The following is a 27523-nucleotide window of genomic DNA, read 5'->3' as shown; positions in this document are numbered from 1 at the left end:
TATTTTACTTTTGGACAGATATATGATTAGCTTCCTTCTTGTTTGCGCAATTGAAAACGATGGCCTTCCATTTGGCAATTGGCATGAATGTTAAAAGTCTCTCTCTCTAAACATAGACCTTAGAAACTTCAAAAGGTATCTCTACATATTCTAGATTAAGGACAATTAGAATCATAGCTTACGTTACAGCTGAAGGAACCTCAAAAATGCCACATCATTAGAACCTGTAAAGTGGAATAACCAACGTGAGCCATCACCTTTTTCCACCCTCGAATGAATCCCTTTAATATCTTCTATTGCTTTAACATGCAAGTTTCATTCCCATTCACACATCTTTTTAGCTTAGTTTTGGATGCTTTGGACAAAATTTAAGGTCAATATTTGAAGAAAGGAAGGATTTTCATGGCTCGAGAAGGGAGACGGAGATAAATGACATAGATTTATTTATCTCAGTGTCTCTTTATGTCAATTATTCAAGGACATGTATAAAAAATTTAAAACTTTGTATCACTGTCACGGAACTTCTTAATAATTGTATATTCGCGTTATGTAAATTACTCTCTCAAGGCTTTTAAGAAGTCTCTTTCCTTATCCATACGTTTGGCTGTGTGAACTTTGCATTTGCATACTGAGAGAGAGAAGAGAATATTAAGCTAATGTGTACACATTTCTCACCCTCTTCTTTTTAATCTTTAATCCTTGGGATATGGTGGCCTCAAATCTTATCCGAGGCATGAAACGATAAGAAGATAATGTACAAGGCAGTAAAGTGGGCTGAGCAGTAGCAGCAGCAAGCCATGGTATGGCCATTCCCACTTGTCGATCTCATTCAAGGCTAATGCAAATAAGAAGATTATAAGATTCCCCTAAAGTGGAGGGGTGATCCAAGATGCTCCCTTTATACCCTCCTCCTTTTGTGTTCTAAATTTGCTGAAGCTGCCACAGCCATCTTCATAGAAACCTGAATTGAATTATCATACAAATTCATCTTTATAATTTCTAGTTTAGTTTGATTTCGTAGGGCATCGCTTTACGAAAATAAGCTTGACAAATATTTTGAGTTACAAAAGTATAAGTTAAGTGGCTACAATTAGGTCTTATTTGGTATAAAAGATTGAACGTACAGGAGAATAATTTTTTACTATGAGAGGATTAGAAGAGGATTAGACATGAAAAAACTTCTCCCTTCAAACCATTTCGTGGAGAATTGGAATGAATAAGTTTTCTTCTCGAAAAATTCATCCCTTACTTCTAAGTTGGCAATTCTTTCTTCAACATATCTTTAAAATAGTGGTTTATAACAATCGAGATCTCACAAAACACCCTAAAACCTTTTTTATACGAACGGGAAACGATGCCCAACTGAATACACTAAAAATTCTCTCTAGCATGATCACCATGAAGTTTTCAACGCTTTTTTGGGCGGCTATCGTTTGCGGTGTCAATGTGCCCAACGGAGTGACATCTAACAATGGAAATTTGTATACGGAAAAATGAGTTCCTTGGTCTTTTCTCCTCGTTGCACTCTTATAGTTCCATAATTTTTGCTCAGCATCATCCGTAATTTTTTCTCTCTTCTCCTCAATCACTATTCCATTTTAAAAACAAATATTGTATACAGGATTGTCTTGTTAAAAAGCGAAAAAAGTACAACACCAACGTGAAATAAATAGGTGAGATTTGAAGAAACATATCCTTTCGAGTATTGAGGCTGCACCCGTTAACAAGAGAATGAAAACCTACGTTTCAGATAAAGAGCATTTCAGTACTTATTTAGAACCGCTTCTTATAATTGCACTTTTGCTTAAAAATATTTTCAATAGAAGGGCTTCTATTAGAAATAGATTCAAAATATTAACAAAAAACAGTAAGTGCTTCCAAAACTTATTTTGAAAGTACTTCTAGTTATTTTGAAAATACTTCCACATGATCACCATGTTACATACACACAACATAGAAAAAGTACAACTAAATGTAGCTTCCAAGAAACTGATTAATTACACACATGACAAGAAATCTCCTGGGTCGTGCAAGGAAAAAATATTACCAGCAGACCGAAATAGAGAAATCATCACAGACTACAGACTCATAATCCTAAGGACTAATTACTATGAGTGAGCAAATCCTCTGCCAATATCAAAAATTCATTGCAGAAGCTGCGCACCCAACTTGACCTATAACGCTAAAACTCAAACTAAACACAAATATTACAGCATCACCACGCCTTTAGATAGCAGACCAATCAATCTCCACTGAAGGGTACTTCTCCAATCCAAAATTCTCAGCCTCGTCCCACTGAGAATCCGAGAAATCTAAGAAGGTAATGTCGGATTCCGGTGAAGATGACTCATCAGACGGAGAAGGCGAATATGACGACGAAGGAAAGGCCTCCCATTCGCTTTTCAATTCACTTTTGACTGAATCATCCATCTTAGCCTCTAAAGGAGCTGATACCACTGGCTTTCTCTCTGCCACAGGACAGGGCTCCCCTGTATTCCCCTGTTTCGTCGAATTAGCAGCCAAGCCCTGGCATATTGCCTGGAGCTTCGCATCGACAGAGGAATGCAGGGGCTTGTAGTGGCCAAAGTCGCCGCAGACAAGGGCTCCCTGGTGCCTGAGATGGGGGAAATTGAGGCGAGCAAAGTCTCCCCTAAGCTTAAAAGCAGCTTTATCATAAGCCAAAGCAGCTTCTTCAGCGGTGTCGAATGTACCAAGCCAAAGCCGGGTTCGGTTCCTGGGAAGTCTAATCTCAGCAACCCATTTGCCCCAATGCCTCTGCCTCACTCCTCTGTACAGCTTTGTGGGTTTGGAGGGAGTGCCAGCTTGCTTCATTGGAACTGCTTTTGGATGAAGCAGCTTAAGGGTGTGAGCAGGTGAGGAAGCAAAAGCAGAAATCTGTTGTTTTTGCTGGTGTTGTTGGAGGATCATTTGGGATTGGATTTGAAGAATTTGAGATGGGGTAAGTTGGTTAAGCCCTATAGCACCTGCTTGTGAAATCATAGGCGCTGAGAAGAAGTCAGGGTACAAGTTGAAGTTTTGGTTGTTCTGAGGAGGGTAAGTGTAAGAAGTGGAAGGAGATGTTGAAGAAGCACTTTTCATAAAAGGCATAAGTGCTTTCATGAGCTGATCTTCCCTCAAGGGATCTGATAAATTTGATCTCATTGTGCTGCTGCTGTAAAGATCTATGGATGTTGCCATTTAGATTTAGTCACAAAAGAAAAATATTTCTGAAAAACCCAACCTATTTCTTACCAAAATCACAGAACAGGCAGATTAATTCTACAAATCAACAAGGGAAAAAAAAAAACCAGAAAAAATATACAAGGTTGTTTAAAGAAATAAAGGCTTAAATAAACAGCGAGGACCAAAAAAAAGGAAGAAAAAAAGCTTAGAACTTTATAAGCTAAAAACAACGAGAAAATCCTGGATCTCTAATCTGAATTACCTGCTTTCAGAAATACCCTTCTGGGTTTGCTCTCTCTCTCTCTCTCTCTCTCTCTCTCTCTCTCTCTGGTGTTTGGCTCTCTTGTATTTCGTTGGCGAGCTGCTCTGTGTCTTATATAAGCCTCAAAGCCAACGAGTTTCTCTCTCTAAAGCCTCTGGTTTTCTCTCTCTAAGCACATTTTTCTTCCTTAATTAATCATTTCTGCCTCGTCAACTTCAAAGATGCCTTTGTTCGACATGAGGGTCCAATCATATCATAACACGTTTACATCCGTTGTGTTTAATGGATCTACACGTGTTTGCTTCGTATTTGTTACATTAAGTTGACTGTTATGTAAACTTCCATCAGGCAATATTTGGATTTTACTGCGCTTTGTTATTGAATCTGTACGACTTGCCGTTTCACTGCCACCTCCATGGGATTGAGCAGTGTTGGTGCTGGGCTACTTAAACATCTGGTGCTCTACACCATTAGAACGAACGATTGCTAGACATCTATATCAAGGATTTTGATATCCGGATTTAACTTCGCAGCAACCTGCTGCTTACATCTAATTTCAATTGAATACGTGTCTGAGTTTTGATTAAAAAATCAAAACTTGAACACGTGTTCAGCCAGGATTGGGTGTAAATAGCAGCTGCTGCTGAATTTGCAGTAGCAAAGTCCAATTCTTGATATCCTTACTCCATTTCGCATATTAATTTTAGGTCCATTACACATAAGACGATTAACCCAAACTCGCAAAACCTTCAGAAAATCAATTGATTGTTTGGTGTACAATTTATTATACCGTCTTATCAACCAAACTTTACTAGCGCTCTGAGAGATTTCTCTTTTAAACTTTAGAATTTTTTTTCATTCAAATAATTTCCAACATGATATATTCAAGGTGATGACATGTTCCCATCAGCCCCACCTTAGGGTTTATATACCCCATATATATATATATATATATATATATATATATATATATGTATGTATGTATGTATGTATGTATGTATATTTTAATTAGGATTATTCATAATTAATAACATGTGGATAAGCTTTTAAGTTGGTGCGGAGAAATGAGATTAGTGATATAGCTGAGTTGTTTGTATTTGGCTTTATGGTTGATTGGGTTTGGATTAGAATGGACTAGATTGGACCATATCGAATTGGATTGGTTGGAGGGCGCAATCAATAATTATGTAAGGAGTGACGACAGTTCGAGAGGGACAACATATCACCAATTGCGGCGCAGGGTTCATGCATATGATGATATATTACAAGGAAAGCAAGAGAGAGATGGATAGGCGAGTGGAGTGGAATTTGGATTCTTGGAGTTGCCCAAAGGCCAATTTGGCTTCATCACGCAAAGCAATGAGCCATTCCAAGTTGGAATTTCCAACCTGCCGCTCTACTTCAATTCACCATTCACCATGCAAATGTAGGGGCATTTCACCTTCCATTGATGATAAATTAATTAATCTTTTTTTTTTTTACAGTCCTAATACTACATGAGGCAACGTGTTTTTGGCCGCTTTCTGCTATTTACCAAACACAATTTAGGGGTAGCTTGAGGTTGTTGTGCTGTGAAAAAAAAAACTGCTATTTTTAGAAACAGGGGTAGAACTGCTTCTACTTTCTGTTATTTTTTACCCATGATTTTGACAAAAATCACTTCTTCTTTTTTCATTTACCAAACACAATTTTAGCCCTAACTTTTTTTAAAAACTACTTTTAAAATAATTTCAGCAATGCTAAACCAGCCCTTAATCAAAACGGTACGCCAAATCAGAAATTAGTGACTTTAAAATATACATTAGGAAGAGTTCGAACCCAAGTTGAAAGTTTCAGACGTTTGTAGCTCAATGCATTTATTGGTAGAAAATAACCCTACATCTAGCTAGTGTATACATAATCTTGGCTCTCATAATAAGTACTAATCACATTGTCACATGAGACTTATGAGAGGATGAAAAGAAATGATATTACAATCGGGTAGAGATAAGTCTTTGTTGACAGCCGAGCAAAATTTGACTGCATTATTTAGGATAATTGTGTAATATAAACGATAGACATAATTAAACAAAGTTGTATTAAGAGTTAAAATGCTGTGCGAGATTCTAGTAAGAAATAAGAGCTGAGTATATCATTTTTGTATGTATACTGTGACCGCGTCAAAGTGAAGTCCATCGCTTCTATAACACGTAATCTTTCTTTTTCAAAAAAAGAAAGGGGAAAAAAAAAGAAAAAAAAGGATAAATTACTTGTATAAGTGATGAACTTCACTTTGACGCGGTCACACATCGTTTCCTACGTGGACTTCACTTTGGAACTACACGGCACAAATTCACTTCTAGTTTGTATTGGAATTTGGAAGTCCTCCAACATTTGCTTTCATCCCCAAACAACCAAAGCTTAACAACAACGTTCAAATAAAAAAATAAAAAATAAAAATAAAAAAACACCATAATCGCAACTCTCCATATAAGAAATATAGAATCTTATTTTTCGAGTTAATATTACTATTTAGTGATATTCATTTTTCAAAAATGCTATATTTACTACTTATTTTTACCATCTCTTTAATAGAGATGGGACCAACAGACACTGGCATATCGTATCTCTATTAGAGAGATGGTACAACTAAGTGATAAGTATAACATTATTCTTTGTATTTTCTTGTAAGTAAGAAGTTTCAAGTTCAAATGGAGGTGAAACGATATTTGAAAGACCACATTATAGCACTTTTGAAATAAAGATGTGACCCACTTGTATTAGTACGTCAAAATACCCGAATTTGGTACAATGTGAAGTATCAAACTGTGATTTTCCTAGGTTCACGCATTAAAGTATGAAATGAAGGGTGCATGAGCCATGTACAATGTAGTAGTACCAGGTGTATTAATCTGTACACTCATATTTGTATACAAATCCAACTTTGTTTACTTTTTTATTGTTTGTATGTATGCCAACGTTTTTAGACAATCGTACCATTTTTTTAATTTCTATCAAAGCTGTTGAGTAGGGGTTCAGAGTTTGGCAGCGATCACGTCTCATGTGTGTCTTGGACTTCGGGGGTGATGTGTTTTCCCTTAATTTGGTCGTGTCTTAGCATACATCATTCGTCTTTCTCGATGGACTAGTGTCTGTAAGATGTTTGTTTGGTATAGGGGATGGGGTCGGTGCATGGCAGGGAGACGGTGCTTGAAAATTTTATGAGGCAATTTTATTGAAAATGAGATTTTGGATGCGGTTTTTAACCACCGCGGTTTTTTTAGAACACGCTTTAATGATCAATGGTTAACAATGGCTTTAATTGGTGGGTTTACTAGAATAGGCATTAGTGAGATCACGGTTTTAGTAAATGATGCAGAGAAGGATAGGGATATTGATCCACAAGAAGCTTTTCAGTTTTTTATTCAAGTCTGTGACTTTCAATATTAATAGGGTGGAGTGCTGATTTAATCTCTGAACTATCATCTCAGTAAAAATTAGGTACCTGAATTTTTTTTTTTTTTTGTAAAATAAGACCTAAATTCATTAAAAATTGCTAATTTCATCCCTACATTATATTCAAAACCATTTTATCCAATTTTTCGTCAACTTAAGCCACTGGACACAGTTTAGAATTGTGACAGCCCGTTCCGGAATTTTCAAACCGTAAGGGTGAAATGACGATTTTGCCCCTAGTGTGATTTTTCGTTGTGTGGTTGTTTTTGGATTGTTGTTGGCTGGTTGTGGACCACACACACACTCTCCCACATTTTCCTCACCTTTCCCTGCCCTGCACCCTCTGTCCCGAGCTTTTCTCTCTCCCATTTCCTACCCCATTTGTACGGACACACCCCAAAACCCTCCAAATCTTCACAGATCGAGGAAACAAATTATATATTCTTGCTCGTGAGGTCCGTAGAAGTTCAACCATACCCATTTCAGGTAAGGATACCTTTGTTTTCACGTCGAACTTGGGATTACCCAATTTTGTCACTGTTCATGCACACGTTAATTCTTGTGTTTTTGGGAATTTCAAGCTTGTAGGAAGCTTGGTGAGGTCCTTAGGAGGCTCGGGGTGGTTCGTTCGAAGGTTTTGGACGTCGGGATCGTGAGTTACAAGGTTGGCCGGAGTTGGTGGTGTTTTCCCGGCGAGATTCCGTGTGTTTTAGCACTTGAAAGTGGTATGGATTTGTTCCTCTCGTTGTAAGCTTCATTTTGGTACCAATTTTGTGAAATTTGGTTGAAAAACAAAGAAGTTACAAAGTTTTGAAATTTTCACGATTTTCCGGCGCCGGAGCCTCGCCGGAGAAGATAACGGAATATTCCGTCAGTTTGGACGGAATATTCCTAACGGCGTTAACGAAATCCGTTAAAGTTAATGGAATATTCCTGACGGCGTTAACTAACGTCATCAGTGTGCCAGGCACGTGCCTGCGCGTGGCTGGCGCGTGTGGTCATGCCTTGGCCGGCGCGTGGGGGCGCATGCGACGGTGGAAAATTTTTCTAAAAATATGGGGATGTTCCTGAGGTTGAGTAGATCACGTTGATGTATGCATACACCCCATTTGAGCATTGTTTGAGAAGTTATTTCATAAGGTTTGTTATGTGCTTTAAATTAACGTTTTTATAGTTGTTTCGCATATAGTTGAGACCTATCCCGAGGACGAGCGTGGTCACTCGAGGCAAGGGGGTTACAACCCTTCTACATACCAGTGAGTGGGCTTTTGGTTTTCCGTACATACCTATATACTTATACTTTTCCCAGAAAGTGAAATGAAACGTTTATTCGTTTATATGCCATGCTTATTGTTTGCCATTTATTTACGCATTATTAGTTGCATATATATATATATATATATATATATGTGTGTGTGTGTGTGTATTGGTGCTGTGGACGCACAGGTAAGTGCCAGGTGAGTATGGTTTATGCTTATATTCAGTAGTGGTTTGAGATGCATAGAGAGCTCATAACCTGCACCCCTGGTATTAGTGCTCCCGCCCAGAGTTGGGCACAGTCCTTCACGTGATGTTCACCTCCCGCACCACACGCTTATCTTGGATCCAAGTTAAGTGCACAGTCCTGTCGTATAGACCACTTTAGGTGGTTCCGACTCGTAGGTGACCCGCGATTATTCGCCCAGCCTTCACGTGATCGTAGCACTTGAGCGTATTTATATTACACCCAGTCCTGTCGTACGTACCACTTTAGGTGGTTCCGACTTGTGTGCAAGTACAGTTTGTGAGATGGAGATTCGAGCTCTAGATTCAGCCGTACAGGTCACGTTAGGTGACTCCGGCTGACAGATTCATGGCATTGATTTGACATTTCCTGAGCACTTGCATTTATTCGAGGCATTTGGCATGGCATATTTCCGAGCATGACTTATATATATGTATATTCTATTTTTCTGGGAAGTATACAGGTTTTACGGCGAGGGGTTAGAATTTTGTTTATGAAATGGTTTTCGAAAAGCTTGTTTTTGCCCACTCACACTTTTTGTTTTGCGCCCCTCCAGGTTCTAGTTGGCTAGCACTTTTGGTGGCTTCCCAGAGGATTTCCCCAGCACATCTGACAGATTATTACCGGTGTAGGACCACCTTTGGGTGTGTTTTTGTAGTGTTGTTTCTTCCAGACTGCATTAGATCTTCATGCTCTGAACTTGTTTTCACACTTACACTTGCACATGTATGTTATTACTTTGTGTAAAGCTGGTTTTTTATTTATTCGTACTACTTTTATTATTATTTTATTTGCTTCCGCTCTGTGCACATGGTTACGTCACTTCCACGTGACGGCCAGCATGCCCTGATCTCGATCGGGGTGTGTCAAGAATGTAATACCGTTATTTTCTCACCTATAAGCCCACATTTCATATAGGTTGCGAATCTAACGTCTAATTTACCCTCCGAAGTTAACTTACACAATTTCTTATGAAAAACTACCAATTTACCCTTCAAAGTTAACTCCATACATTCTTTCTTTATGAAAAACTACCAATCTGCCCTCCAATATGTATCACATGCAAATAACATGACTTAAATTGACGGAAAATTGAATATAGTAACTTCGAATATAATATTAGGGGTGTAATTGGTAGATTTTTATAATAAAATGATTGATTTTTCTGGAAAAAAAATAGTTTAGGGACTTAATTTTAATTGAGGTGATAATTTAAGGACCTAATTTACCCATATTAATATATTAATGTATTTTGATATTAGTTATTTTCTTTTTGAACTTCAAATTGGTTTTGTAGTTGTCTATATTTATATTATTTTAAATAAAATACATGATTTGTGAGCTTGAAAATATTAAAACATAAAAAATTCAAAATTAATAGAGAAAATCATGTTTTGCCGTAACAAGAATATGTACATATAAAAATAAGAAACATATTGTATACATACATACATATATATATATATATATATAATCATATTGTTGGGGACTTTTAGGTCGAGGTGAACTTGGGTTTTGAGTACGTCCTCTCGTCTCCCTTGGTTCAGATTCGTACTAGGTCCTGGAATATCTCAAAAGAGTTAGCTTGTCTTAGGAAATACCCCTGGTAAGATCAATGACTCGAAGATAACATGATTGATCAGGATAATGACTCGCTCAAGTGAAACGAGGTGTGAAAGCTAGAAGATTACTAGTTTAACATGATAGAGAAAGGGTTTGCATGGTTGCATGGCATTGTTGGCTAGATGATTTGGGCTTCCCTAAGGGCAATCACAAGGCTTTTAATGGCCAGGATTTTCAGTGGAAGGTTGTGGGTAATACTAAGGTTGCATGGACGATGATTCTTGAGGGATGTTTCTAGGCTAACGGGGTCTTCTGGATATATTTCCAAGGTGGTGCTTCTTGGTTCTATCTCTCTATTCCTCGTTTGTTTTGCTTAATGGCTTATCTCCCTTTTTTGTAAGTGAAAGGTTCTTCTTTAAGCTTCAAAGGGATCTCCTTTTGTGGCTTAGTCTTCTATTTCCTTTCTCCCTATCTCTCCTACTATTTCTCTTTTGGTGTAAGGTAGTTGCACTATAGAAACCTATATTCTACTTCTTCTCGAGGCGTAACTTTCCCAGGCCAGCCTTCCGCAGGCACTACTTCATGTAACGTGCCTCGTGGCTTTCACGTGTTGGTTATATGTGCAAGCTAGGAAGGGAAAGTCGTCATTAAATGACTGACTTGTTGGGTTTAGAGTGCATTTAATGCTGGAATCCAGTTTAGTCTTAACTAAGAGAGTTGGCTTGCTAGGGAAAGAGGCAAACTAGGTTAGTTCTCTCTCAATGCTTGCCTACGTGAAATGCAAAGGGTATGGGCTTGGATCCTTAGGCCCCCAAGCAGCCCAAAGTCTTCAATAACCCCAATTTTGCATAGGCCCAGCAACCCTCCATAACCATGCACACCACAATTCACTTGACAAGCCCCAAGCATGTGACTTGGGCATGACTAGTGACTAGTATGAAGAAGCTTGGCATGATGAATTGACATGAGCATGGATTGATTTGTAGAAATATCCGACTTACTTACTGTGGCGTGGCATGCTTGTAAATATATTTCCTTCTCGATCCCGCACCTCGGCATGTGTTTGGGCTTAAATGAAAGCTTGCATAACAATTGTGCCTTAAGATTTAGTTAGGTCTGTACGTGACATTTTTGGGACTCAACACATATGTACTTTCGTCAAACCAACAAAAAAATTAATCTACCATAAAACTTTTAGTACATGGTTACATTCTTTAAAGCCACATAATAATAATAATAATAATAATAATAATAATAATAATAATAATAATATTATTATTATTATTATTATTATTATTAATAAACATTATGCTTAAAACATGATAAATTTCTTCAAATAAGCTTTCATGGACACATTCTCAACTCAAACAAAAAAAGAATGTACCCTACAAAGTATGATTTCTTAAATAGTAATTCATGGCTACAAACTCGATATAGGTATCCTATACTGTACCACTATCATTAGTAATATATATGAGTATATAAGTCATGAGATGGTAATTCATGGCTACAAACTCGATTTATGTACCATGACCAATAAAATAGGGAACGAATAATCTTTTGTAAAAGAAATTGAAATGAGATAATCCTGTTAATTGGCTAGGAATAAGTCGTTCAAAATAAAATAAAATAAAATAAATAATATAATAAATAATAAATAAAACTTCCCATTAACAATTTTTCCAACAGCCAAGGCTATAAAATAGGGAATGAATAAATACTATCTTTAAATTCCAAATAAAAATTGTTGACATGTAAAATATTTATCATTAAAATATGAAGTGAAAACAGTCAAGACACTTTGATCAAAAACTGATTTCTCGTCTAAAAATTAAGAGAGCCTTACTTATAGAGACAAAAATACGTATCATATTTCACACAACTCCACAACATTTAAAACATTTCAAGGAGGGACAAAAAACCCAACAACATAAACCCAAGGCCAACCCAAAACGGACCGACTAAATTAAGGCCCATGCCCCTCGACTATAACCATTAATAAACGGACACATTATCCTCTACACAACAAAAAATCATAAAAACGAACCGGTTTCCTTATTCAATACTGCGAACTGAGGGTTTCATCTTCCCCATACCTATCATTTCAAACACTATCACGCAAAAAGATCTTTCGTAGGGAAAAAAAAAAAAAAACCACCTAAAATCTCCATAGATTTTGACTGTTTTAAGCTGGATTTTCAGTATGTGATACACACGTTCAGCTAGATTTCCAGAAGATCAATCTTTGAAAGGTTTTTCCACCACTCAAAATCATTCTTTTTGCATGATTATATTTCGAACTCTGTCAAAAACGAATGCATTATCAAAGTTTTGGATGCATTATCAAGTGTTTTTGCAAAAGACACTTTTAGAAAATTATCAAAATCGCATGCATTATTAAGTGTTTTTTACACTTGATTTTACAAAAAAATTAGTATTTCAATGTTTTAGATATTTCAGTTTCGCTTTTTCAGTTTATATGTATATTGATTCTTCAACAACATCTGGAAAAAAATTAATTAATATGCTTCTAAATTTTGTGAGTAAAAACATTAACCGTCTAGGTTGATGTTGTATTTTGTACTGATGCTGCACTTTGTATTGACGCTGCACTTTGTAAATTAATTCTAGTTCTACTTTCTGACTGTAAATTGGTTCTACACATAAATATGTTGTAGAAAAAGAATAAAGGAATCTACATCAAGCTTGTGTTAAAAACAATTATGTATCTACATTGTGCGTTAACAACCAATTTTGCATCTACATTGTTCACTAATTGATGCTGCATATAACTTGTGCGTTAAGTGATGCTGCATGTAGCTTGTGCGCTAAATGATGCTGCATCTAGCTTGCATGTTAAGCATCTGCCATTTGCATCTAGTTTGTCATTTATATGACTTCATATTATTTAATTATTTATTATACTCATTATCGTTTCATGCTTTTTATGAAGATGTTGCCAAAAGTAAAACATTTTGCAACAAAAAAGAAATCACCTCAAAAACGTCATGCCATAAAGCGTCAGATGACAGATGATAAATAAGACTGAATCGCATGGCCTTTGTAGAACTATTACAAAAGCTCAAGACAAAACTTGATGAAAAACCAGAAGTCTTGGCATTCATATATAAGTCACCTTTTAGTAGACTTATGAAAGCTTATGTAAAAGGTGAATTACAAATGAAGAAATTAGACTGAGATGTCATACATGTAGCAAATTGGTATGATACTGAAAAAGGGATGTTCAAATTCAAAAATGGATATTGCAAAGTAAATGTTGATGATGTCCAACACACATATTTGGGATACCAAACCGAGGCAGAGAAGCCCTTCAGCCAACAAGAGACTTAAGAATCCCAAAGCCAAAAGAAAACAGATTTGATAAATACTTCTTAGAAATGACAAGAATCAGTAGAAGAGAAATTGCACAAGTAATTCAAGTTGCATTTGATACTAGGACAATAGAAAGGAATCAAGATGCAGCCTACCTTATAATTCTATATTTGCTCACACAAATTTGCTTGGGAGCTCAACAGAGAAACTCCGTTGGAGTTTGGCCAAGAATTGTAACTCCATCAATAACATAAATTAGTACAACTGGGCCAAGGAAATAGCAAGAAACTTAATGGAGTCAATTGATAGAACACAGAAGAGGAAAAAAGACAAACAACCAACTGTCAGTGGCGATGTTGTGCTTTTACTGGTAAGCAAACAAAAACTAATAAAAAAAAAAATTAGTTTTTGTCATTTTACAAAAATATACAAAATCTTTAACTTTTATTTTGTCTACAGTATTGGATTTGTGATCACACCCCAATCATCAAACCAATAGAAGGAAAAGAGAAACGCTTGCCAACAGTAGCAAAGTGGGAATTGCAAGTTTTGCATGAAAAAATCTATAAAGAAGCAAACGAAAATTTAGAGGTAAAGATGATATTGCATATACTTTTATGTAAAATATGATTCTACATGTACTTTGTGTGAAAAAATATTCTGCATATGCTTGTTGTGTGTTGTTTTCAAAGTATCAAAAAACATAACTTTTAACCCTTTCACATATGGACAGTGCAAAGCCAATTGAGGAGTTAGTTGAACAACAATCAGAAGATGATGATGATGACGACTTTGTCGATCCTCCACCTGCATCAAAAAAGAGGAAAATTGGTACTTGAATATGATCCTGCACAACCTCCACAAGATGATCAAGTTGCTGGAAAAATAAAAAAGATGACGACAATGATGAAAGAAGAATATCAGGCAAAATGGCAAAAAGTGATGTTGATGATGAGATGGATGACGTTCAACAGTAAGAACATAATGATGATGATGAAAAAACAGTTTCAGATGTGCCGTACAAAGGCGATGATCAAACAGATGATGAAGATATACAAATAGCATTGGCTGAATGGAAGATAAAAACACAAAGCCAAGATAAGCTCAAAAATCAAGACAATGACCCAGTAGACAAAATGGTTAATTAAAAAACAAGCTAATTCTACTTAAATTTTGTGTTTATATTTTATATAAAATCATGAGTTTGCCATAAAAAAAAATATTAAAACGCCATCAACTGAATGATTCTGGTATAACTGATGCTACATGTTAATTATGGTATAATCGGTGATATATACTAATTCTAGTATAACTGGTGCTGCATACTAATTATGGTATAACTGATGTTGCATATTAATTTTTTATCACTGATGCTGGATATTAATTCTTGTATAAGTAATAATGCATGCTAAAAACTTATACAAGTAATGATGCACACTAAAAAAATATAAAAGCAATGTTGCATACTAATTCTTCTATAACTAAAATAATGAACAATAAAATTTGATTCATATTCTTAATTCTCTTATAATTGATGATGCATGATTATTCTGCTATAAACTGAAGCTTTGTGATTATAATCCATAACTGATGTTGCATAATTATTCTGTTATAAAACTGAAGTTTTGTCATTATAATCCATAACTGATGCTGCATACTAAATCTTTGTATAAGTAATAATTCATACTAATTCTTGAATTTGAATACTATTAGGAGGAAGAGGGTGGAGAACAAAATGAAAATGAAAATCCCTTTGACACACTAGTTGATAGTCAGAGTATCTTTGGCATCCAAATTCCAAATGAGCAAGCCTAAGATGATCAAAATGTTGCACACGATACTGCCTATCCAACTGTTGAAAATGAAGAAAGAAATGCAGACATCACAGACATGGACATGACTGAAATTGATAGGGTAATCAGTAATGTGATTAATTTCCATATAGAATAGGCAATACAAAAAGAGGCTCCAAGTACATCAATTGAAAAATCAATCTCTATAGTGCAAGAACTGGCAGTGCAAAAAGAGCCTCAAAGTACTTCAATCCAAGAATCAATTCTTGTAATGCAAACTTATTTTACAGAGATGATTGTGGTGTTTTTGTACTGTACTACATCTGAATAATAGCAAAAGGCAAAAAAATGAAAAAATCCTTAACCAAGCGGGAAGTCAACTGTCTGCGCCGTGATATTGCATCTCAAATAATACATTATAGATTAAGCTAGAGCATGAAGTTTGAGGAGCAAAAATAAGCAGCTGAAGTAAATGACAAACAAAAATCATCTTGAACTGAAAAAAAAAAAAAAAATATATATATATATATATATATATGTGTGTGTGTATATATATATAACTGGTCTTCTAACATTTTAATTGTTATGAACTTTAATGTATTGTTATAACTCACTTTTGCAAAAGAAAAAATTACATATGTTTTTCGAATGTTACATTTCTTTTTTAATCTATCCATTTCAAATGTTTCATAGCTTTTTCAATCTGTTTATTCATTTTCTCCATGATAGAAAATTTGCAAAATTGGGAATAGCAAACTTATCCCAATAACTCCTTGTTAGTTATAAAAAAAAAAAAAAGCATGAACTCAATTGCTAAAAATTGATTCTTCATAAATTGGGGGACCAAAAATTGCAAAATACAAAAATTGATGCTGCATACAAAACGTATAACATGATTTTGCATAAAATCAAAAACTTATTCTACACGAAAAATAACAAAAAATTGATATGATAACAAACTCTCGAATACAAAAAATCCAAAACTCAAAAAATAAAAATAAAGGCTGACATGTCTGCTTGTTGTGGTGAGAAGTCTAATGACAATGACTACATCTTACACCTCTTGTCTCATTTTTAGACTCGTAACGATAAATACGTGGTCTATCACCTTGTCTTCTTGTAGTAGGGGGCTTAACAAGAGCATTTAGTAGATCAAAAGTGGACTTGTTCAAGCCAAAAATTGAAATAATAGGAAACTGATAGCTTGGTTTATATGAAGAAACTTTCCAGTAATCATTCACAAAATCCTCAATATCACGATGATCATGCAGAATAACTAGCAAAGTATGAGCACTAGGAAATCCTATATGCTTCCATTGAACACATGAACACTGGTGTTGATCAACATAACAACAAAAAAGTTCTTATCCCCCCCTCGAACCTCAAACACATCATCAAATGAGCTACTAACAATCCAATGACTACCTTCTTAAACAAAACCTCTAAGATCGTCTTCTTTTTTCGGACATAACAAAGAAAACCACTTTTCTGAAACACGCCTCCTGTCGGACATCATGACCATCAGCCTCCCCCTAATCGATTCAATCAAATCAAGAATAGGCATGCGACGCTCTTTAGAAATCATTGCGTTAAATGATTCTACAGTTGCATTACTCATTTCACCCCATCGATTGCCCCGAAAATGTAATGCTCTTTTGGAAGATCATCTAAAAATGAATTGAAAATGTCTCCGCCAACACTTCTCATTTTCTCAATATTCCTATCAAAATCTTCAACACTACATGCAAATGCACAATTTTTGAAATACTCACACAACTTATCATTCAAAAACTTATTATCAACACATCACCTCTCTAAATTTTGCCTCAAATGTATAATGCAGAAACCATGAGAAGCAGTAGAGAAGTACTTTCGAATAGCATTCAAAAGACCATAATGTTGGTCAATAATGAACATGATCTTCCTTCTTTGATAATTTAATATCCGAGCCAAATATTCAACAAAACATGTCCAATTGTCTTCATTTTCTATGTCAATAATACCATAATACACAAGAAAAATCTTTGTATAGAAAAAAAAATATTAACAATTATATCAAATGGTGCATAGAAAGAATAAATTGAGTCATTAATCAATTTGTAAAAACTAATGCTGCACGGATGCTAATCAAAAGTTCAAATTCTTAGATGTATATTGGTGGGAGGGGGGCCAACCCTTACCCATAACTTGATTCATAAAACATATACTACTTCCCAATCCATTCCACATTAATAAACAGATGTTGCACTTTAATAAATAAATCTACACAAAAAGAATATCATGATTCTCCAAAATATATAAATATTGAAATTCAAAATGATATCACAAATCTGTAATTTATAACAATTAAAAAAAAAAACTTACTATTATTTGCAATTTTAGCACAACAACCAAGAAGAGTACCGGTATATCTTCCCTTCAAAAATGTATTATCAATGAACAACATTGGTCTACACCATCGGAATCTTTTAACACAAGCTCCAAAAGATATGAATAACCTTTCAAACCGAATACTATCATTATCAAGTTCTAGTGCACAAAAGAATTCATTATTGGCACGCACATATCAAAAAGATAGAGCCTCATCACCATTAACCTCATTATATGCAATCTCTTTGTCACACCAAGCTGCATGGTATTTAACATCAAGATCATAACTCACCTTCATTTCTCTCATAACATCATTTGCCTTAATAAATGGATTTGAACGAACCTTAGCAACCAACAAAGAGGACAAAACAAAAGGGCCAAACCTTTTATTCTCCTTTTGACGAACACGTCCATTGCAAGTATGAATATTATTTAATTTTTTAATGATAAAACAACCACTAGGCTCTTACACAATAGCATGAACACCATTGACACCTCTCCGACAGTTTCTTTGAGTAAACAGCAGTAAAACGCTTCCAATCATTCTAATGATCTTGAAATCAAAACCAACCTCAATAGAGTATTGTGTAAGTTTTTTTACGAAACTCAACTGCACCATCTTTATAACTTTGACCCTCATAAGAAATATAATTATGTCACTCATTTGTTGCATAATGGTGAGGTACATAAGAGCCATACTTACCAAATATTAGTTCTCATCTCCAATACTATTAGATTCACTTAGGCAACAAGAAGACACTACTAGTAAAGATAATAGACATCTCTTTCTTAGCATGAACAATAAACATCAACAACTAAATTTGAAATCAATTTATTCACTAATAGAAGGGTCTGAATATCTTCATTGCACTCTAATAAACAGTTTGGTTTACCTCCGTATAATGCGTATTTCAACAAAAAACCTCCTGATGACAAACTTGGAAACCTAAAAGTTAATTGCTCATAGAAATCCTCATAACTAGTATGCAGATAAAGCAGCACAACTACTACATAATTTTCATATACACACTTCAACACTTTAACAACGAACATAATCTACACACAAAAAAAAAAAAAAAAAACATAAAGTTAAACTAATATTGCACAGAAATAATTAGATATATATATATATATATGCATTTTAAAATATAAATATAATAATCAATAAAAACTGATGCTGCACAAAATCTTTCAAAAATGATGAAACTCTTAGAATATTCTGCAAAAATTGATAATGCACAAATGACAATAAAAAAATGTATAAAAACTGTTACTGCACAAATATCTGTAACACATGCTACACAAAATGCCAAAAAAATATCTGTAACACATGCTACACAAAATGCCAAAAATGATTAAATAATCCATTAATTGGTTACTAATCAATTGTCCTTTCAATAAACCAATGCCAAGCAATTCTTTGTGATTATATAAAATTGATGTTGCACAAGTATTACATTGAAAATTATTAAATATTTATGGGAGGGTTCCCCCTTCCCCCCACCCCCAAAACTTATGCCAACTGGTTATGCAAGATTCTATGAGCTGATGCGGCACAACTACTACATAAAGCGATTCTTTGTGATTATATAAAATTGATGCTGCACAAGTATTACGTTGAAAATTATTAAATATTTATGAGGGGGGTTCCCCCTCCCCAACCCCACCCCCCCCCCCCCCCCAAAAAACTTATGCCAACTAGTTCTGTAAGATTCTATGAGCTGATGTTGTACAAATATTGCGTTGAAAAATATTAAATGTTTATGGGGGGATCTCCCCTCCCCAAAAACTTATGACAACTGATTCTGCACAATTCTATAAGTTAATGCTACATTAATATTAATAACTTTCGCTAAATACTAAACTAACTCATACTACATTCCAATTCTAACAAATATACATGATAACTATACTGCAAAAAACAAAAGGAACTTCAATGAAAACAAAAGCAGTACAACGAAAATTCACCTTCGCCAAACACTATATCAAATAAAAATTGAATCAAAATCTTCAAAACTAAAAAAATGAGCCTGCAAAAAAAAAAAAACGATAAAATAAAATAAAAATCAATGCGACCAATAAAAAAATCAAAAATCAAAAACTTATTTCAAAATCTAAACCAAAATAAATTCAAAAACACAACACTTCAAAAAAAACTAAATCAGAACAAATAAAATTCAGAGATATGCTTACCTTCGAAGAAAACTTGAATGATTCGAATATAAATTATGGTGAGAGATAATTGAGGGAGATGACGAGAGATAAATCAGAACAGAAAAACTTTAGAGAGAAAGAAAAATAGCAAAGAAACCAAAATAAAAATTGAATGATTCAAATAGAAGAGAGTAAATTCCGTCAATCACCGCCGATCACGTTTAACAGAGAAAGGAAGGGCAAATACATAAGTCCATTTCTAATAGAAAAACAGGACATGATGTCATCTTACACGCATTTTAAAAATGTCTTTCCTTGAAATGTTCAAAAAATGGCTTCCCTATTAATAACACTGAGGGCTATTATAATAAAAACACTTACTAAACTGAGTATGTGATTAAATTTTAGCAAGTGTTAAATTGACACCATATCGGCATGGTTACCAGTTGGCCGTAGACCCGACGCTTAAATCTCCATGTTGCATGATAGATAACATTCATCTCAACCAATTTCTATTATTAGGCCACCAAATACAAAAGAAAATACAGTTAACCATACGATAGTTGACATTACGATTGTCAACTTTTACTTTATCACAACCTAAACACTTGATCCTGTGGCTTTTTTCTCAACACCTAGAAGAGGACCCAATTTTGATGAAATAGAACCCAACACGTTTTCAAGTGGGACATGTAAATCTTAAATATGCATGTTTAAATACTTGAAATCACTATTTAATACAACGGTCTGATAATATTCTTCTTCATTTATAAATAAGAAATCTTAAGTTCGAAACTCATAAATAATGAATTCAATACCAAATTAGGTCATTAGTGTAAAATATATCGATGTACTCAAAATAAAAAAAATAAAAAATACTTGAAATCGGAGTACAGAAGAATTAAAATGAGCTGGAATCGGCCAACCCAAATATCAATTCATTGGCCAGGGTTGTAGTTGTAGAGGAGTTGAAGCTTCACCCAAAGTCTCTCAGACAACGCAATTCTAAACATACCTCACATTTCGGCGTCAAAGGCATGTCAACATTATCATAACATTCAAGCAAGCAAACCTCAACCAGAACCTCTTATCATTTTTAGCCGTCGATATTATAAGATTCAATGCTGCTTTTCTTTTCAATTGCAAGTTGAATTTTTTTGATCAGGGAATTAGGCAAGTGATATGTTCTACTTGTTCTCCATGATTGATAGTGCTGACATTGCAGTAGTTTCCGTCTTTACTTGAAGGAGGTACAAGAGTTTCTATGATTTTATACCCGCATTCTGCATCGGCGTAGTTTCATTGGAAGGGCTACAACTTTCTACTATCACAGCTTTTCTTAGCAGCATCATTCATTTCATTGCAGCAGACAAGGCAATGCTGCTAATCGATAGCAGCATCCATTCCATTTGACGTTGTCAACAGTAACAGATATTCGAATAGCTCGAATTCTTTCAGGTTTGTTTTTAACATAAATAAAATAATGACTCATTTATAAGCACAAGTAAGAAAGAGTTACTTCAATCAACAAAAAATGAAAGCCAGCGAATAAGAAAACTCACCGCCCGTAAATTCCTACAATCCATCCCCAAGGCTTGTTCAAATGAAAAATTCTGTGCCAAATAAGGTTGGGTGTAGACAGATGGCAAAGTGATAATGCTTCGAGACAGGTTTGTCCAAGCAAGGAATAATCTAAATGAATATTACATGAATTTGATGAACGTTTAGAGCTTATTAAGAAATATGGTAAGACGAAGAAAACAGGCTCCCTAGGTTTTGAAATTGGGGAAGAAAACAGTCTTCAAACAACATTACATGAATACATGGGTACACATGCACAAGTAGACAAACTAAAGTGACAAACAATCTTACAATAACACGAGCACCGGAAAGTGGAAACAGACTATTGTTTCTCGGAAGGCATTCCACTGGTAATTTCAAGTTCCGTCTTGCAGTTGTCCCTCAAATTTTTTAGTGTGACATAACTGTCTTCCTGCCAAACAGAAACGAGAGAATAAATCACATTAAGACCCCCAAAAGGAAAAGTCACTAGTTAACAAAATAAATCTAATCTGTAATGCAAAGATTTTACAAAATTAGTCTGACTACTAACACTGCTATACCACAAATTAATTAGTTGAATCTAGGTTTTCCTCCACTGCCTTATGGCCAGCAATAGGATGTGGGACTTCATGTTACAGACTAAAGTTTCATTAATTAAGGTTCATTGATCAAAAGGCTATGGATCATTAACATAAAACTGAAAAAGAGGTAAATGCGAAAGATTTCTCCAAGATAGGTAAAATAAAAACGATAAGAAAGTTTCTTCCCAAAGAAAGTGCAAGCCAGGCCATAGTAAACAACGTTATACTCACAAGATGGTTGCTTTCATGAACAAGCACATCCTCCATGTTAAGAAAGAGTGATCTCCACTGACTCGAGAGATCATATTCACTTTTTGACGCTTTGTTTGGATGTAGTCGGTCCTTAGTATTAATCTCCTTTCCCCTGACACATTTCTCAACCAATATGCTCGCTTCTTTTTTACTCCTCTTCAATGCTAAAGATAAAATGTAAAATTAACGAACAATAAACTATTTCAAAGTAAATTAAAAAAACAATGTCTACTCTACGTACACTTACCATCAAATGAAAGGCAAAAATCGAATTAATGAATAGTAAAAGTATTCCAGAAAGGAAAGAAAAAGCAACGTCAAAATACAAGTTAAGATGTTTCACCATAGCAACATTTCCTACACATTCTGCACAAACTCACCAGCAATTCGACCCTTGATATCCTGGTATTGGAGATCCGACAAGATGTGAGCAGCTGATTGTCAGATTGCAAAAGAACCAAACTTATGTCAGCCAACATTTGAACTTCCACCTCACAAGCAAGCAGGTACAAAAACTAACATAAAAAGGAGTTGTAAATTGTCAAACCTTTCAAGCAAAACGAACAAGAGCAATCTTTGAGCAAGTATTCACCTACATTCAAATCAGCACTGCCACCACCTTTAAGAGTCGTGCATCTTTCCAACTTTTTTAATTCGTGGGATTTCGAGCAACTTTGCGACCTAGGCAACCTCGACCACTCATTAGAACCATATTTGGTTGTTGCCACTTTACCAACTCCAAGATCCTTTTCGTGATTACCGCAAACAACAGCGACTAATCCTTCATATAGAGGAACACTTTGATTAACTTCTGAAATGTGTCTGGGTTTATCATATTGACATTTCCCCCCATCACCACAACAGTCATTCTTACACATTCCTGAACATTTTGAAATTGAAGCAATGGACGAGCAATTATCCATCAATGCATCACCGGCTTCTAGAGCACTGCGCGCATTAGCTCCACTGTCACTAGACTTTTCCCCCATATCATTTGACATAGTCAAGGTAACAGAATCGCTGTCGTCATTCGACGAATCATCAATGTCACTATAAGTAGGCGAAAACACTGATTCCTGTGTGCCCTTTGGCGAAGACAAAGCTTCAGGGTTACAATCTGCTCCAGTTTTGGTCTTGCATTTCTCTCCTACTAAATCCTCAACCCCTAAAGACAATTGCTTTGCAAATTTCGAACCCCTATTTTCCAAATCAACATCTTTACCGAACTCATCTCGAGATTTAGCACCCGAACCAGCTGAAATCATCAAAAACCCCCTTTTTATGGGCCGGTTGGTCAAATCACCGAGAACCCGTCGGGATTTGCAAGACCCATTGGTTGAATTATCACTACTCATAGTGCAATTCAATTGCAAAAGGATAAACAAAATCGAAATCTAATCAAGCCAATTACTTGAAACCCTAAAAACCCCAATTCTCCGGCGGCTCGCCAAAAACAATGGATTCTCCAACTTCTGATCCAAAGGTTAACAAAAAAAAAAGAAAAAAAAAAGGAAAATCCGAAAAGCAAATTAGTCAATTACAAAGCGGAAACACCATAAATTTGAAAGAAAAAAAAAAAAAAAAGCTGCATATTCGTGTAAAATTAGGAAATCCCAACTGGAGATTAAACACTAGAACAAAATTGAAATTAGAAAACGTAATTAAACAAATTACTGACCTTTCTGTAATCTGGGAAATGTTTGGTGATTGAGATGGAAGAAATCTGAGTGAGGATCTGGAAATGGACAAGTGTGGACCGGTTTTTAAATTAAAGAAGAGTAAAACTAAAACTCAAAATTTGTTGAGGCGGGAGTCGCTTCAGCCTGACCCCGACCCGCCCTCCTAAGTTTGAAAACTTCAGCAAAGTGTCGCCCAACGCCACTGATAAATGGGGCATCTCTCTCTCCTCCCCTTTAAATTTTGAAAATTGAAAAAAAAAATCGATAGATATTATATATATGGCTCGTTTACTAATTCATAATCAAATTGAGGAGAATTGAGTTGAGGAGGAATCAGAATGGGGTGAAATCAAAATCAAATTTTTGTTGGAGTTTTTTACTAAAATTGTCTGAAATCGGAGTAGAAATGACAACAAATTATATAAACTGTTTACTAATTCACTTGAATCAGAATAAAAATTAACGTGATTACTAAAATGCCCCTATTGTAACTAATCTAATTTATATGCTAATTATTTTAGTTAAACTTTTTTATTTTTTTTTATAGTAGAAAGTATATTTTTTCTTCGGTAAAACTTTTATCCTTTTTTTCATTTTTTATTGAGACCCTCTGTCCTACCCCATTACCCAAAAAAAGCGACAATCAAAAATTAAAAGTTTAAAATAAAAAACAAAAATAATAATAACAACCAGCGTTAGACACGCAGCAATATTTTTGGATAGGATTGATAATTCAATAAACCTCCGAAAAATCAATTAATTAAAACAAAAATAGATTTAAAAACCTAGCCACTCGGTCGCAGCTTGTCTCACAACTCGCTCCGTCTCCTTCCATCACTTTGTTTTGCAGCAGTCCCTTCCAACAAATTTCACAGTCGAGTCTCCTCAGCGGCGCGACGATCTGGTGCGGCGGCGAAAAGGTACCTTTCCAGTCACCACCAGTCGCCTCCCCTTGCTCTCTCTCCCTCCCTTACACATCCCTATCTCTTCATCTGTGGCCGTCTCCCCTTTCCACTCACCACCAGCCGCTCCCTTTTCCAGTCACAATCGAGTCTCCTCTGCGGCCGACGAATGATCAAAATTGAAATTCCAAAATCCGCATCTTCTTCCCTTCTGATTTTGGTCATGAAACCATAATCTCGCAGGCCACGAAACCTGCTAAATCTTCCTTTGACAGAGAAAGCAGAGACAGAGGTTGAAAGAAGAAGGAGTTAAGGGTATATTGGGCAGAAAAAGTTGATTCCGGATGGATGCTTTCTGAGGGAGTCTGAATACCACCTATTGTTCAGTAGTTCAATTCCAGGGAAATCAGTAGGACTGGCAAACGAATCGTGTTTGTCGTGTTCGTGTAACATCTGTTATCTTAACGGATCGTGTCGTGTCACATCTGTTATCATAACGGGTAAAGTGACCCGACCTGTTATGACCCGCTATGATCCATTAAGAAAAATGTATTTTTTTTCTTAAATTTGCACATATCACACATTGCCACATAAATATTACTTCAAAACATTAAAACATATTTGTCGTTTAAGTACTACATCTACAGTTGAAAATAAGAGTCTAACAAACAAACATCCATACACTACTAGTCTATTACAAAATATTAAATGTGCAAGGATATGCAAAATGAAAGAGTTTTTGTTTTCAAGGTTGTGAAGCCTTTCTCAAAAGTTTTAACCTTGCCAATGGAACTCAAAGCTTGCATGTTATTCCTTTTACAAAATCCTCAATTTTCATCGATCATCATGACATAAGATTTTGTGGTATCCACTAATGTAAATATTTTAAATTAAAGATCGAATTCATTCATTGTATTCATATAGGGTCAAGGAGTTTAGCTGTAAAAAATCATCAAAATCAGAGTTAAAATAACTGTTAAATCGTGATTTTTCGTTGATAACCGTTGAAAAGTTTTATCTCATTATTTGATCTCTGAATGCTTGTTTTTTGAAATTTTTGGCATATGCGATCTCGAAGTACATATAAACATGTTTGACGGTTGGATCGTTGAAACTAGTTTCATATAATATGTATCTCATCAAAACAATAGATTCACTAACACTTAAGAGTTTGTTTATACTTTCATTAAGTATAACATAAGATTTTGTGGTATCCACTAGTGTATATATTTTAAATTGAAGATCGAGTTCATTCATTGTATTCGCATAGGGTCAAGGAGTGTAGCTGTAAAAAAATATCAAAATCGGAGTTACAATAACCGTTAAATCGTGATTTTTCGTTGATAACCGTCGAAAAGTTTTGTCCCGTTACTTGATCTTTGAATGTTTTTTGTGATTTTTAGAGTATGCGATCTCGAAGCATATACAAACAAGTTTGACGGTTGGATCGTTGAAATTAGTTTCGTAGAATGTGTATCCTATCAAAACGATAAATTCACTAACACTAAAGAGTATTCATACTTTCATTAAGTATAACGTAAGATTTTGTAGTATCCACTAGTGTAAATATTTTAAATTGAAGATTGAGTTCATTCATTATATTCATATAGGGTCAAGGAGTGTACCTGTAAAAAAATCATCAAAATTGGAGTTAAAATAACCGTTAAATCATGATTTTTCATTGATAACCGTCGAAAAGTTTTGTCTCATTACTTCATCTCTAAATGTTTATTTTTTGCAATTTTTGGCATATACAATCTTGAAGCATATACAAACATGTTTGACGGTTGGATCGTTGAAACTAGTTTCATAGAATGCGTAATCCATCAAAACAATAAATTCACTAACACTTAAGAGTTTATTCATACTTTCATTTAAGTATAAAATAAGATTTTGTGTTATCCACTAGTGTAAATATTTTAAATTGAAGAACGAGTTCATTCATTGTATTTATATAGGGTCAAGGAGTGTAGCTATAAAAAATCATCAAAATCGAAGTTAAAATAACCGTTAAATCGTGATTTTTCGTTGATAACCGTCGAAAAGTTTTCTCCCGTTACTTGATCTCTAAATGTTTGTTTTTTGCAATTTTTGGCATATGCGATCTCAAAACATATACAAACATGTTTGACGGTTGGATCGTTGAAACTAGTTTCGTAGAATGCATATTCCATCAAAACAATAGATTCACTAACACTTAAGAGTTTATTTATACTTTTATTAAGTATAACATAAGATTTTGTGATATCCACTAGTGTAAATATTTTAAATTGAAGATCGAGTTCATTCATTGTATTCATATAGGGTTAAGGAGTGTAGCTATAAAAAATCATCAAAATCATAGTTAAAATAACTATTAAATCGTGATTTTTCGTTGATAACCGTCGAAAAGTTTTCTCCCGTTACTTGATATCTGAATGTTTGTTTTTTGCAATTTTTGGCGTATGCGATCTTGAAGTATATACAAACAAATTTGGCGGTTGGATCGTTAAAACTAGTTTCATAGAATGCGTATCCCATAAAAAAAATAGATTCACTAATACTTAAGAGTTTATTCATACTTTCATTAAGTATAACATAAGATTTTGTGGTATCCACTAGTGTAAATATTTTAAATTGAAGATCGAGTTCATTCATTGTATTCATATAAGGTCAATGAGTGTAGTTGTAAAAAATCATCAAAATCGAAGTTAAAATAACCGTTAAATCGTGATTTTTCATTGATAACCGTTGAAAAGTTTTGTCCAATTACTTGATCTCTGAATGTTTGTTTTTTGCAATTTTTTGCTGATGCGATCTTGATGCATATACAAACAAGTTTGACTGTTGGATTGTTCAAATTAGTTTCGTAGAATTCGTATCCCATCAAGTTCAATGGTGTGTGTATATATATATATATATTTATTAAGTAGATTTAAATTTATTTATTTTGTACGTATAACACTTAAG

The 27523-nt window shown here is 34.8% G+C and overlaps 2 protein-coding genes and 1 long non-coding RNA gene across 4 annotated transcripts; all 3 read right to left on the bottom strand.

Annotated features, from left to right (window-relative positions):
• Positions 1 to 1207: 1207 nt before the first annotated feature.
• On the bottom strand, positions 1208 to 3892 carry LOC148690598 (uncharacterized). Its single transcript, XR_015956905.1, has 2 exons — positions 3446 to 3892; positions 1208 to 1739 (listed from the first exon to the last, which is right to left on the bottom strand). It is a non-coding gene; the product is annotated as an uncharacterized LOC148690598 (long non-coding RNA).
• On the bottom strand, positions 1955 to 3450 carry LOC137733387 (ethylene-responsive transcription factor ERF060). The gene has a single exon (XM_068472543.2). It carries the CDS (start codon positions 3196 to 3198, stop codon positions 2227 to 2229), a length of 972 nt encoding a protein of 323 aa, XP_068328644.2. The 5' UTR covers positions 3199 to 3450; the 3' UTR covers positions 1955 to 2226.
• Positions 3893 to 21268: 17376 nt separating the features above from the next.
• On the bottom strand, positions 21269 to 24948 carry LOC137716280 (uncharacterized). 2 transcript variants are annotated; one of them, XM_068455712.2, is made up of 5 exons: positions 23672 to 24948; positions 22541 to 23465; positions 22374 to 22427; positions 21973 to 22157; positions 21269 to 21590 (listed from the first exon to the last, which is right to left on the bottom strand). In XM_068455712.2, the coding sequence occupies exons 2-5, from the start codon at positions 23346 to 23348 to the stop codon at positions 21501 to 21503; spliced, it is 1137 nt and encodes a 378-aa protein (XP_068311813.2). In that variant the 5' UTR covers positions 23349 to 23465; positions 23672 to 24948; the 3' UTR covers positions 21269 to 21500. The 2 variants fall into 2 exon arrangements, with proteins under 2 accessions (XP_068311813.2, XP_088543034.1); XM_088686908.1 differs by having other exon boundaries at positions 22541 to 23462; positions 23672 to 23922.
• Positions 24949 to 27523: the final 2575 nt, after the last annotated feature.

Source organism: Pyrus communis, chromosome 15 (genome assembly GCF_041283825.1).
Source record: "Pyrus communis isolate YQ-2024b chromosome 15, ASM4128382v1, whole genome shotgun sequence".
Lineage (NCBI taxonomy): Eukaryota > Viridiplantae > Streptophyta > Magnoliopsida > Rosales > Rosaceae > Pyrus > Pyrus communis.
Note: the sequence above shows the minus strand (reverse complement) of the source record. Positions and strands in the feature narration are given on the sequence as shown.

Bases quoted from the DNA above. Each gene is read 5' to 3' on its own strand.
- LOC137716280 (XM_068455712.2), bottom strand. From the start codon at position 23,348: ATGAGTAGTGATAATTCAACCAATGGGTCTTGCAAATCCCGACGGGTT. The intron at 22,428-22,540 runs GTTTGACAATTT...TCTGACAATCAG, and splicing joins TTGTTCGTTTTGCTTGAAAG to CTGCTCACATCTTGTCGGAT. The intron at 22,158-22,373 runs GTGAGTTTGTGC...TTTTATCTTTAG, and splicing joins TATCAAGGGTCGAATTGCTG to CATTGAAGAGGAGTAAAAAA.
- LOC137733387 (XM_068472543.2), bottom strand. From the start codon at position 3,198: ATGGCAACATCCATAGATCTTTACAGCAGCAGCACAATGAGATCAAAT.